Below are 12,915 nucleotides of genomic sequence, written 5' to 3' on the forward strand. Positions count from 1 at the left end.
TAAGCTTCTTGGGGTAACAGCCAACATCTGGGGTTCTGGTGTAGTCAGCGGATATCCGGGCCAAGGTTACCACTGGATTGTTTCACAAGCAGCCAGTTTACGAGCAAATTTCAAACTAAATTGGCAAAAAAACGATGTACGATTCCGAGATTGCCTTTCGCCCAATACTTTCCGCCTTTTTTTCTCTCCACACTAACTGTTTACCTGCATGCAGCATATGATGTTTGCAAATTGTGCTATCAAATATTATCACTTCAGCTTGTATCATAATTAGGTATAAATCCAGACAAATCACCTACAGATTCTGGGCCATTTTTCATAGTTTATTAAGTGACTCTAATGGCAAAACCCTGTGAATCAGAGGCGGACCGAGGACAACGATCTGAGCTAACCTGTGGAAGTTAATGGAATGGAGCAAACTGCTGGTACATGCATTACATGCTGAGTAATTAGGCAGAAAATTGGTTCAGCCACTTGGAAAATAAGAGCGTCTGCTTGGTGGCAAAAAAAAGAATCCAGACTTCTAGTTGTAGCGTCGCTCTGGAGATTATGAGAAACACAGAGGGTTGTGTGTGTCCATGTGTGTTGTTAACAATCAGTCAGCATCAAAGACAAACAGGTGTTGTCTTACCGTCCAGTAATGAGAAGAAAGAGAGTCAGGATGACCAACAGGGAGAAACCTCCGACAGACGCCGTGACGACCACCAGAACTTGACCCTGGTCAGCGATATCAGGATCTGAGGAAAGTGAGGAAACAAAGCGAAGCCAACACAGTCAGCACCTGTTAATAACCAGCTCTCTCCCAGAGTTCAAACCAGAGATCTGATGCACTACTTGGTGATATGAAGCTGTTGCAATTTACTGAACATAATGAGTGGATAACAAATTCTATTCAGTTTCTGTGTGGCTAAATTGAAAACGTTCTCCGTATTTATCACTATTGAAACTGCAAAAGAATGCGTTCAGTCAGTTTATAGTATGCTAATGCTCGCTCAGGTTTCCCTTTAGAAACATATGAAAAATGCAACCGCATTAATCACATTAATCCTAAAAATCCTGTTAAAGCTAATTCATATTATTTAATTCATTTAATAATTGAATTACTGTTATTGTTCTGCTTCTGAGCCTAAATGAGTTCATCATGTTCACTGAGAAATGTGGCTGTAAATCTATTTCACACCTGTGACTTCTTATCATTTTTTATTTATAACAACAACTGTTCTGCACATTTGCCTGCGAGCAAACAACAACATATACATATGAAAAATATGTTTACAACAAAAATAAGTATCAAGAAGGTTTTAACAACTGGTCCTTACAGTTCAACCTAGTGACACATTGCTTTACTCTTTGTGATAAAACTTGACATGACACAGTAATGACAAAGCTTACAAAATAATCATGTCTCCTTGTTTGTGCATTTTTGCACATCAGTGTCTGGCAAATATTACCATTTCTCTTGAGAAGTTACATTCCTTTTACATGTAACTGAGTCTAACTTTTTAATATCATTGAGCTCCTCCACCTGTTATATAATGAATAAAATGAAGACAAATCGGAAAGAACTGTCAAAAAACTAAATATCTGCATAATATGACAATATGTGGGCGTGAACGTTGAATGGGTTGAATAAGGTGAGAGAGAAGAGGGCACATTTGTAGAAGCAAGATCCGAATATATAAATGGATTTACGTTAGTTTGCACTGGCATATGGGAGTATGAGAATGTGTAGGTGGACATCTACATATTCATCAGCTAAAGTGTGTATCTTGTAGGAGGATGTGCATTCCTGCATATTTCAGGATTAGAATCAGCCGAGCGTAGTGTGTGCATCAGGAATTTACAGAGTTTATAAACATTTAAATAAATGGCTCACGCCTGAAGAAGCACTGATGAGTTTCACTGAACCATAGCAAAAGATGACCATAAAATGTCTCTCGGGATTTTATAAGGTTGTTGATCAACACCCATGACTTCACATCTCTGGCTTTAAAAACTCCCTTCTTCTCCTGTGCATTGTTTTAAAACAAAACTTTATGTCCATAAGAATTTCAACACAAATCTAAGTGACTGGATGACTGAATATCAGTGCCGTTCCTCCATGAAACGCAGCCAGTACGAGCACAAACTAAGACCCAATTGCCTCATGCTCACTCCCCCGCAGTCGTACCCTCAGCTGCAGTAGCAAACTCAAAGTTGGGGCTGTACGCTGTGTAATCCAGCTGCAGTGCGAACGCGAACGTGGAAGACATAGACAGTCGACGGTCTGAGGCCCGTCACCACCACACTGGGGTTTTTGGTCCGTGTTGATGAGTAGCTCAGCTGCTCTTGTTCCTAAAAATAAATAAATTGCAGAAGCAGATTGCTAGAGATAATAAACAAAAGCATGTGTCGGCAGCACAGAAAAACAGTGTTTGCATAGACCCATTATCACAGCAACGTTTGAGCAAAGCACATAATTTACATCCTATTAACTATCACAGCAGATGGTGAACAAAGCGGAGATAGCGAGTAACGCATGTTACATAAACATGGTCTAAGACAAAAATGTCAAAACTCTCTTATTTAGTATGATAAAAGATTTTACCTTCTCAAAGTATTTGACTTCATAGTCCATTATGTCTGAAGGCAGCTGTTCCACGTCTGACCAGGAGAGGGCGATGCTGTTTTGAGAGGCCCAGTCTTTCCTCACGACACCCACCAGAGCAGGACCTGAGGATGCAGTCAAAGAGTGCAGTGTTTTCAGCTGTGAGAACAAAATAATGAGTTATTTTGACTTAGTGACTAACTTATGTACTAAGGGTTGTTGGCCAAAGAGTGATACATAAAAATATAAGGATTGGGAAAAAAACATGAGCATGAAAAATGGAAATACTGCAGCAGGACTGAGATACCCAGAGTCACCTGTCCAAGAAGGCCTGGAGGGAATGAGGAAATGAGCGATTCCAGTCATATATTGCTAAAGTGTAACCGCTGAGTTCAGAGACCCGGCAGCGAAACACATTTTTCTTCTTGTATCTTCAGCCATCACGAAATAAAGAATTTAACAAAAAAGTTTTCCAAACTGGAACGGAAATCTGAAATCGAGCCTGAGAAAAATGCGTGCTGCATACAACTACTCCAGTTTCCAGCTTACAGAAGACAATCTGAAGCTAAACAACCTTGTTGCAGTTTGGAAGGGAAATGATTTCAGTGTCATAGGAAAACCCAAAGAGAAAGGAATCCCAGAAACAACCATTATACTGTCCAGCTCCGCTGTGATGGGCGGCCTGAGAGGAACATCTTTGTTAACCAAACCACTAGACCTACAGCAACTGTTTATCATGTTTGTCATTGATGCTGAATTTGGGGGAATGTTTTTGCACAAGTCTGCTGAGGAGACACAAAATCATCCAGCAGAGATTCAAATATTTACCATCAATTATTCATAAAGCCCTCGCTTGAACAGAATATGATTTGGCAAACTACTAGATCCAGTCCCTCTGTCCTCGAGCGTGCTGTTTGGGAGATCGTTGATAGAATACAAATTCAAGCACAGATTGATGTCTTAAACTGTCCTCATGCTCAGGGAGGCAGATAGCCTACTATACACAGCAGGCCACATACCTGATGGGGCACTTCTGAAAGGTGACCTATCATTGAATTAAAGTTGGACGTGTTGAACTTCCGATGTGACTTTCACATCGTGTCAAGAGGATTTTCTCGCAGCAGCTCGGCCAAGACACAACACTTCACAGTCCAGCAGACTTGTATTATAAAAAAAAATAGGAGCAGAGAGAAAAATGGTGCACACAGGAAGCAAGAGTTTGATTCCCACTTGAATGCACACTTGAGGTGACACAACTTTCATGTCCATTTTTCATATTACAATGCACAAACTCAATCCGCTGACTCAAATCTGTTTAAACACACTTTTCTTCATGAACCTAAACGTTCGTTAGAGCCACAAAACCTTGTTTGGACAACTGAAAAACTAAGGTGTGTCATATTAATTAAAATCTTACACTTCTCACAGGATTATCAGTGGACTGCACTGTGTATTAAACAGTTTGCAGAGGCAGATCGCACATGTGCCTTGTCAGCCATGTTATTCCAGGCAACATGTGCCCTCTCTTTCCTGGTGGCAGGTGGTGCCTGAGCTGAACAGAGCGAGACAATCACAAGCCTCTGTCTGGCTGCCTGCTGCAGGTACTAATGGCACACAGCAGACACTCCAACAACAATACACACCATGTATTGACAGAACACTGCAGTGCAAAAGTGCACAAGCGAGGCAAGGACAAACTCCAGTGAGTTGCTTTGCGAATGTCATCCGTGCCATACCTGAAAGGTTTAGTTTAATAATGAGCGGTACGGTGTACACTCGTTATTACAACACAAATATTTCAAGCAAGTTAACAAAAGGTGAAATACATTACAGGTAGCTGAAAGTATTTCAGATTATGCTGTGGATATGTTTGATTGTTTCTGTCTGATTGACCATTTTGCCAATACAATGTGAACACTGTAATTCTAAACAAAAGAACATTAAAAAGGTGCCGATAGGGCTACAGCTAACAATTACTTTCACTGATTAATCTGCTGATTATTTTCTCTGTAAATCAGAAATTGGTGAAAAATGCCAATCAATCTTCCAATTACTTGTATTTTCTAATCGACGGAAAATATTAAATCTTATCGTCATCTCGTAAAGCAAAGAAAAGGAGCAGGAACTCTGTAATGTTTCGCTTGTTTTGCTTGAAATATTACTTGGATGATGATGAAGGTTACAGAACAGAAGATTCATTTTCTGTCGACCTTTTTAACTACTAGTAGTTTTAGTTTTATCATCTTTAGTGCACAGTATTGACAGGTAGAGAAACATCTGTAGTTATCCACTGTAAAAATGATGTGGATGCAAGTAAAGGCACGCGAACATCGACTTATCTGAAGTAGAACAGCTACAAAATACACATTGGTCCATGTAAGGCCAGCAGAGACGCCTACAGGCTAAATCAGGTCCAAAGTCATGTTTTGTCACTCTGTAGTTTATTATCAATTTTTTTTTTTTACAAAGATCACAACTATGTTTGTGATGACTTATTACTAGTTTTACACGTATTTAAAACCAAGCAAAATGATTCCTTGCATAAAATGTGCTTCTGATTTGAATGAATCAGTTAAAACAAATCTAAGCAAAAATGTTTTCATAAGAAATTAGGTTTTTTTCATTTGGCACCAGTGTAACCAGGCAAATAAATATGCATAACCCATTTGGATAAAAATGTCCGTGAGAATCCCATTACCAGAGGGGGTCTGCAGCACACAGTATAATGTTATGCATCTATCACTGTGTGTGTGTGTGTGTGTGTGTGTGTGTGTGTGTGTGTGTGTGTGTGTGTGTGTGTGTGTGTGTGTGTGTGTATCACTGTGCTTGAGGAGTGGAGTTTTCTGTGTAATGTGAGAAAGCTCTGAAAACTCTCTGAACTCTTATGCAAGAAGCTATTTTAGGTTCAGGATAAATCAATCCACTGGTTATACAATCTATCAATATGTATGAGTGGCTTAAAGAAACCACTTATACAGTTCACCCGCAATTCCCACATTAGAAGATAAATTAGAGCCTATTAGCTCTATAGTTGGATTATTGTCAACATGTAAAAATAGGTTAACCCTCAACTACTGATGCTAAAAAGATAAAGAAAGGACAGAGGGGGGAGAAGATAGAGAGAGATAGAGTGAACAGGGCGAGCTGTAAAGAAATCCCATGAGCTTGCATCTCCCCAGCATCTGAGCATATAAATAGACGTCAGCCTTATTCCCAGAGCAAAGGAGATGAAAACAAGAGAATCCACCAGGAGAAAGAGCAAAGTAAAAGTGTCCTGATTCAGGACACGACCAAACGGTGGGAAATGTTCACGCGTGGATTTAGCATGTGAGCAATTTGAATGACTCTTGTTGTTATAGTTTTGTGAAATAAATAATAATGATGACCACGACCAGAGCGAGACCTTTTTTGGCTCCACTGGAAATGGAAGAAAAAGCACACAGCATATGTACATTGAATAAATCCTTTGCACTACTTTTTCTTTAACATTGTTCATCAACGCTGGTCTGTATGCCAGTAGAGGGGTTATAAAAAAAAATCTCCAAGCCAAACTCGAGGGTTAACAAAAACTGACTGAATTCTTCGTTCACAAAAATGTGGATCTTTTGTCAGAGAAAATAACTACCTGGAAGTCTGGGTGCTTAATTTCAAATCATTGCGGAAAGACAAACACTATAAACCAGCCCGACATTATTATGCCACTGTTAAACCGATTAAACAAATCCAAAAAAGCTGCAACTGGAACTGTAGTTGTTTGCCTTGCACTGGTGTTGTCAGCTTGTGGTTTCTTGCTTTTGTAAGAAGAAAGGATGAAGGTAGTAATACATTAAGAATTAAATGATCAACAGCACCAACAAAGCCAGACACAACGCCAAAACGGTATGCCTTGGTCAGCCATAGATACAATCCATGGTGATGAACTCATGACAGTGTGAAGCTAATCACACTACGTACTATATATATATATATATATATATATATATATATATATATATATATATATATATAAGCACACTAATGAATGGAATGTGATTTAAAAGCTTCTGTAGTGGCGTAGTTGCAGAGGCGTCGAGTCTGAAATAAACTGAAAGACATTGAGCACAACTCTGTAGGGATTTAACCATTTAAACCTGCAGCTATTTCATTTAGATTATTTCAGCAAAGGATCAATACATCATTAAATCTCACATTTTGCAATATATTCGATTCGATTAGATATGCAATTCAATTCATTTAGATTCTTCGGGGCTTCACAAATATAAAACCTAACCTGTACAACCGACAAAAACATGTCATCTATAGTTCAAACTTTCAAAGTGTCAGTAGCGACATTTTCAGCCTCTGCTCACAATGTTTTATCTTATATAAGGATGACTTTTTATCACAGAGTGAGTCTAAATCTTTGTGGTTGTCTCTCTGCTTCTGTTCTCACTTTTCCTCTGTGCAACAAACACCTTACACAAATCTCTTAAAAGAATGCCGCAGTGAACTTTGTGGGAGGAATCGTCGGTGAGACACGCTCTGCTGAGCAATAACTACAGTGTATTTTGAGCGGAGTGCAGTTTACCGTTCATGAACACAGAGATCATCCCGCTCACTCTGCTCTGCATTGTTGCCTAAAGAGGCGTTAGAACAACAGCTAACCTTCATCAGCTTCAACAAGTAGAACACCAGCATGCTGCTTTAAGAAATGAAAATAAGTGTGGAGGAGAGTGTGCACAAAGAGGCATTCAAGACGATCAAATGTGTCCTCTGAGAATCTATGACTAAACAAATACTGCTCAGCTCTTACAGCTACCAAACAGAATGGCAACTCCAGTATATCTGATCCAAGGCAAGAAAACACTTCACCCTGTTCAAAGACAGAGTGATGATGCTGAACTGGGCGTTATAACTTATCAAGGTTAAACAAGCACATAGGCGATAGGGAAGAGAAATGATAAGTATGCCTGATTAATAGGTTTAGCATAATTAAAAGCATAATGAGGCATTAATATGCAATTTACAAACAGATAGCATGCCAACAGAAAATAAATCGGCCCCCCCCCCCTTCTTCTCAATGAAAAATCCAGTTAATTGCTAATTCCGCCTTTGATTGGTTATTATTCCATCATTGACATAATATCACAATCAATTACATGAATCACCTTGCAGCATCTGCGTTGATTGGAAATGAGCCGCTCCATCCCAAGTCCATCCAAACACAAGTTAAGACAAGCACAGATTTACAACAAGCCTTTCTCTCTCAACTCAGGGACTGTGCCACCTCATTTGAATGTAAAGTATGTTTTTGATCGCTTGACAAATGTTTTGCATTTAACAAAAGACATATGGTGCTCTGAAGACTTGAACTATGTTTTAAAACATTGGAAGGCATCATCAAGAAGTTTCCCGAATGATTTTTCCATCTATGTACAGCTAAATGATATATTAAATGCCACTTGTTCACTTACATTTGTGAGTTATTTATTAAGCATTTGCATGATACCTATGTGTAGTGAACATTTCAGTCCTATGAACTGCAGATAATGGGCCACAGAAAACATTCAGACAGTATGAACGGTGTATAGTGTGCAAACTTATAGAATACTTTCCTTTATATTTATCCTGTATGTATAAGTGTGTGTGTGTGTGTGTGTGTGTGTGTGGAGGGGGGGAGAGAGAAAGCAAGAGCGAGCACAGGGAATAGCTGACAGACCATATGCAAGTCTGATTCATAGGTGAAACAAAAGTTTGTGCAAATGTCATATGTGTATGGATTATATTGCCTGATTGTTTGCATGCGTGCCTGGCTGTGTGTGCATACAGTGCAGTGCGTCTACTGAGGAAAGGCAGTTTGACAAGTTAATCCATTATAAACATCCTAATGGAAACATCACCGCAGGCTGCTTCTCTCCCTCTGCACAGATTATTCTGCATTCCAACTTCCTCCTGTCAGTCTAGCTGCCTTTGCCAGAGAGATGGGTATGAAGTGACACATGCACACCTGACATCTGGTTTCCATGGTTTGATGTCAGCCTATGAGCAAAGCATTTCTAAAAATAATACTTTGATACAATATTCTGTCTGTGTATGCTAGGGGAGAATTAGACTCGATCAAAAGGTATTCATTATTCTTGATTGAGAAGGAGCTTGATTCAAGACATCTCTGACGGTGATATGATGATTAGGACCATTTTCCCCACTAACCATGCGAGCCTTATTGCCTAAAAACTGAGAGAAGCACAAAAACAACTAAACTAAATCTTTACAGACAGACAATAAACACAGAGCGGTAAGTAAAAAAAATATAATTATTTATTAAGAATATGATCAATTCAAAGTTGGAGCTTGAACCACATCCACAGAATGAAATATGTGAAGGATTGCCATGTCTTTTGGTACAGACATATCACCCTCAGGATGAATCTTGCTGACCTTGGTGATCTCCTGGCTTTTATTCTAGTGCCACCATCATTTTGTCTAATACTTCCAAATAAGTGCAAACTAAGGACATTCATCCTCAGCTGTACTTTGTGTTTAGTGCTAATTAGCTAATATTAGCATGCTAACACGCTAAACTAAAATGGTGAACATGGTCAACGTTATATTTGCTAAACATAAGCATGTAAGCATTGTCAAAACTCTTAGTGGTGGTAAAATATCACACGGCGTCATTCTGATCAAGATACCACAAAACCGAGACTGTTATCTAAGAGACTTTGCTCCCGCCGTGTATTGTACATCTAATTCAAGAAATAGCCATCAGTAAGCCCACATATTTGCTGTAATTGTCATTTCTGTTTTTTGGTTTAAAAAGTGAAAAATATGATAAACTATTGTATTTTGCGCGACCTTTCAGTCGCCTCAGTTTCATTATCAACCAAAAGTATTTCTCAGATTTCTTTCTGATAAACTCAAATACAAAAGATGAACTGTGACAATCTTTACTGTTACAATTATGGCAGCCTATTATTCCACACAAAGACAATTCAGCACAGATATACTCAAATCCCTATTTTATTTATAACTGAGCCACTGATGAGCGTCTTTCTTGTACTCATCAGAATTTCATCTCAATACTGGTTTGCTGCACTTGCTGCAAGCAGAGAAAATGTGCACATACATACCAGTATGATTTATTATTTATCCACTTCCTCTCCTTCCTTCATTTCAACCTTCTCTATCAATTATTCCATCAATATTCCTGCCCTTAAAATATCAGGTTCAGGTTTCAGTAGTCTCTAGAACTCAGATGTCTTAATGTCCCAATTCAAGCCCAAGACAGTGCTGCCTTGAGGACGTCTCTGTGTAGTTGATCTCAGGTCATCCGGATACTGCTAATTAGGACTACGTTAAGGTCACAATGGCTCTGTCAGCTACTGAAGGATCAGAGATGTGCTTCACCTACTCACACATTAAGATGGACGGAGAGACAGAGACTGTGGAATAAGACAGAGGGTGATCAGGGGGGAGAAAGGCAAATCTAGCTGCAGAATAATAATAAGTTATTGTAGCATAAATATCTCAACCTGTTCCCATGCAAATACAATATTTATGAGGTATGTAACTACAGTATATGCATATGTCAAGCATAAGCATGTAAATCAAATTTTTAATAATTCATATTTTAGAGCTAAATATAGCTAGTTGAACGTTACCCTCAACAATGTGTCCACACAAAGGATATAAACTGCAAATGTATTGTAAACTAAAATCTGTCATTTTGAGGTCCACAGCGTCCTACAGCCACTATGCACCAGAGTTATGGAATAAATCAACTCAATGTATTGATATACAGTTTAATTAATTAAATACAGTGGACAGTTATATTACTGGTAATCACTATAAGTGACTAGAAGCATTCAATCTAAACTTTTCCCTCAAATCCAGTCCACAGATACTCCAACCAATGCAGAAGCAGAGCACTACAAGAAACGCAGGCTATTTTTCCACATCGTTTTTTGTTAATGCTCATGTTATTTCGGTGCATTTTTTGGCTAATTGTGGTAGTTTTTGCAACATGCTCGTTTACAATTTTGTACACCATTTTTACCGGTGTTGCTTGGCTCCCTGCCATCCCACGGGCTGAATGGTCCACAGGGGAAAATCCCACCGTTCCAGATTGGACATTTTGCTCGTGCCAGCAGGATTAAAATGATGAATGTGTTGCAATTTCCTTGTAGCCTATGTACTATTTCAGCCCTGCAAAATGTTTAAAAATGTATTTCTGTAATTATAAAATTCATGGCTACAACTAACATTTGTTTTCATTGATAATGTTTAAAATATTTTTTAAAGCCATAGGTTAATCAGAAGCTAGGTGTTCGAATAAAATCCCGAGGATCTAATGGGAAGTCTCTGATTTGCTTTTTTTGCAGTCCAAAACCCAAAGTTATTTAATTACAGTGATGAGAAACATAGAACATTAGCAAATCTTCACATTTGAGAAGCTAGAACCAGAAACTGGCAAATGATGAAACTTTTGCTTAATAAATTACTTTAACGAATAATTAATTATCTTAAATGTTTGCAATTAATTGTCTGTCGATGGATTAATCAATCCCTATCTGTTTTATTATTGTAAACTCAACTCACGAATATCAATACAAATCAATCCTATAATTCTGTGGGAGGCTTGTCATCATTGCCACAGTTGGTTCTGAAGACAGTAAATCAAACAGAACGTTGCACTGAAGTGAACAAGAACTCTGGAACTCACCAGCTTGGTGTGTGTTGACGGTAATATTCGCCAGTGGGCGTGCAGACACCCCCAGTCCAGAGACGCCATTCACTGCCTCAACATGGAAGGTGTAGTTGGCGTGCATCGCAAAATCTAGAATTGCCACAGAGGTGCCAGTCAGACCAAGTGGCCGCGGGATGAACCGCAGGTCTGGTTCACATGGTTCACACTGTGTCACGCCACTGTCGCTGTCTCTTTCATCACAGCGCTGGCACAGGATGTTGTAAGTGACATCCTTCCTGCCTCCTGTGTCGCTAGGAGGCATCCACTGCAAGAAGAGAGCCGTGTCATTGATCAATGAGACCAGGTTCCTGGGAGCTGACGGAGTCCCTGAAGAGAGAGGAAGGGTATTTAGAGGGAGATTGCTCATTGAAAACTCATTGATCACTTTGTCAGGGATGTTTTAAAAAACAAAATACCCTTGAATCAATATAGCATAACACATAAGGGTATGGTTATTGTCCGATTGACTACAAAATTGGGCAACACACGTTATCAATGATCATTTGGTACCATTTCAGGCTCTGCAGCCACTATGAGTCTACAGTTTGTCATAAAATGATGAAATGAGCAGCAATAGCATCTTGCTTGTGGCATACTACTATGCAATAATGCAGGTCTGTATGCAAATATCAGTATTAAGTATATCAGCAAATACACCACTCATTTGACCTTGAGGATGAAGCTTAAGTGCACACATGATTACCAAAAGCTGTCAATTGAAGGACCTTTAGTAGCAAGTGAACATAATTTGAATCTATAGTGTGTGTGCGTGTGTGTGTGTGAGTGTGTGTGTGTGCGCACGTGCGTGTGTGCGTGCGTAGGTAGGTGTGTGGGTGGGTGGTTGGCTTTCAACTTAGTCTGCAGTATTTTATTCCAACAACTGATGTGCCAATTTCCTGGATATTACACAGATTTAGATTTTTTTCCAATTTTCAAAACCCTACAATGTCTGGTTTGTGATCATCAGTACTGAAGTTACGAATGTGTCTTTAAATATCTGTGTGTAGGCGTGAGAGTGGTAAGCTTTAAAAGTGCCCTAAGTGTTTAATTTAAGCATCTTTCTTGACAATTTCATGGATGCTCCTGTCAGAATTTATCATTGCCATGAATGACGTACAGCATAACCCTATGAGGTCTCGAAAAGCGCTATATAAATTCAATTTATTATTATTATTATAATTATTATTATTATTATTATTATTATTATGATAAAAAAGTTGAGATATAGAGAAACAAAGTTATGGAGACATATGTTTAAATTTAGCTCAATCATAATGCTAAAATAAAAAAGAGCAGATGGATGGGGGAAAGATGGAATAACAGGACAGGCAAACAGAAACTACGAAAGTCGAAGGTGAAAGCGAGGGTTTTTGTAATTACTTTACTTACTTGTACAAGGCATGATGGAGGAGTCTTTGATAGCTCTGTAGAAGCCTTTTTCGCAGTGACAGATGGTGGCGGCCTGGTCATGGCTGGAGCTATGTTGTGGACACTTGGAGCATTGAGTGTTCCCAGCATATGCCTTGAAGAAGCCAGGTTTACAAGCTGGATAAAATGAGAGGGGGAGGAAGAACCAGTTACACGAGGTTAATGATCCTCATTT

The 12,915-nt window shown here is 39.0% G+C and overlaps 1 protein-coding gene across 1 annotated transcript in view; it reads right to left on the reverse strand.

The window, feature by feature from the left end:
- Window positions 1-12,915, reverse strand: part of LOC115026489 (ephrin type-A receptor 6-like) — a 54,373-nt gene that overhangs the window by 9,856 nt on the left and 31,602 nt on the right. The window contains 6 exon segments of the mRNA XM_029459339.1: window positions 632-737; window positions 2,171-2,216; window positions 2,218-2,334; window positions 2,588-2,712; window positions 11,289-11,639; window positions 12,702-12,857. Coding sequence (XP_029315199.1) covers window positions 632-737; window positions 2,171-2,216; window positions 2,218-2,334; window positions 2,588-2,712; window positions 11,289-11,639; window positions 12,702-12,857 — 901 coding nt within the window.

Source organism: Cottoperca gobio, chromosome 3 (assembly GCF_900634415.1).
Source record: "Cottoperca gobio chromosome 3, fCotGob3.1, whole genome shotgun sequence".
NCBI lineage: Eukaryota > Metazoa > Chordata > Actinopteri > Perciformes > Bovichtidae > Cottoperca > Cottoperca gobio.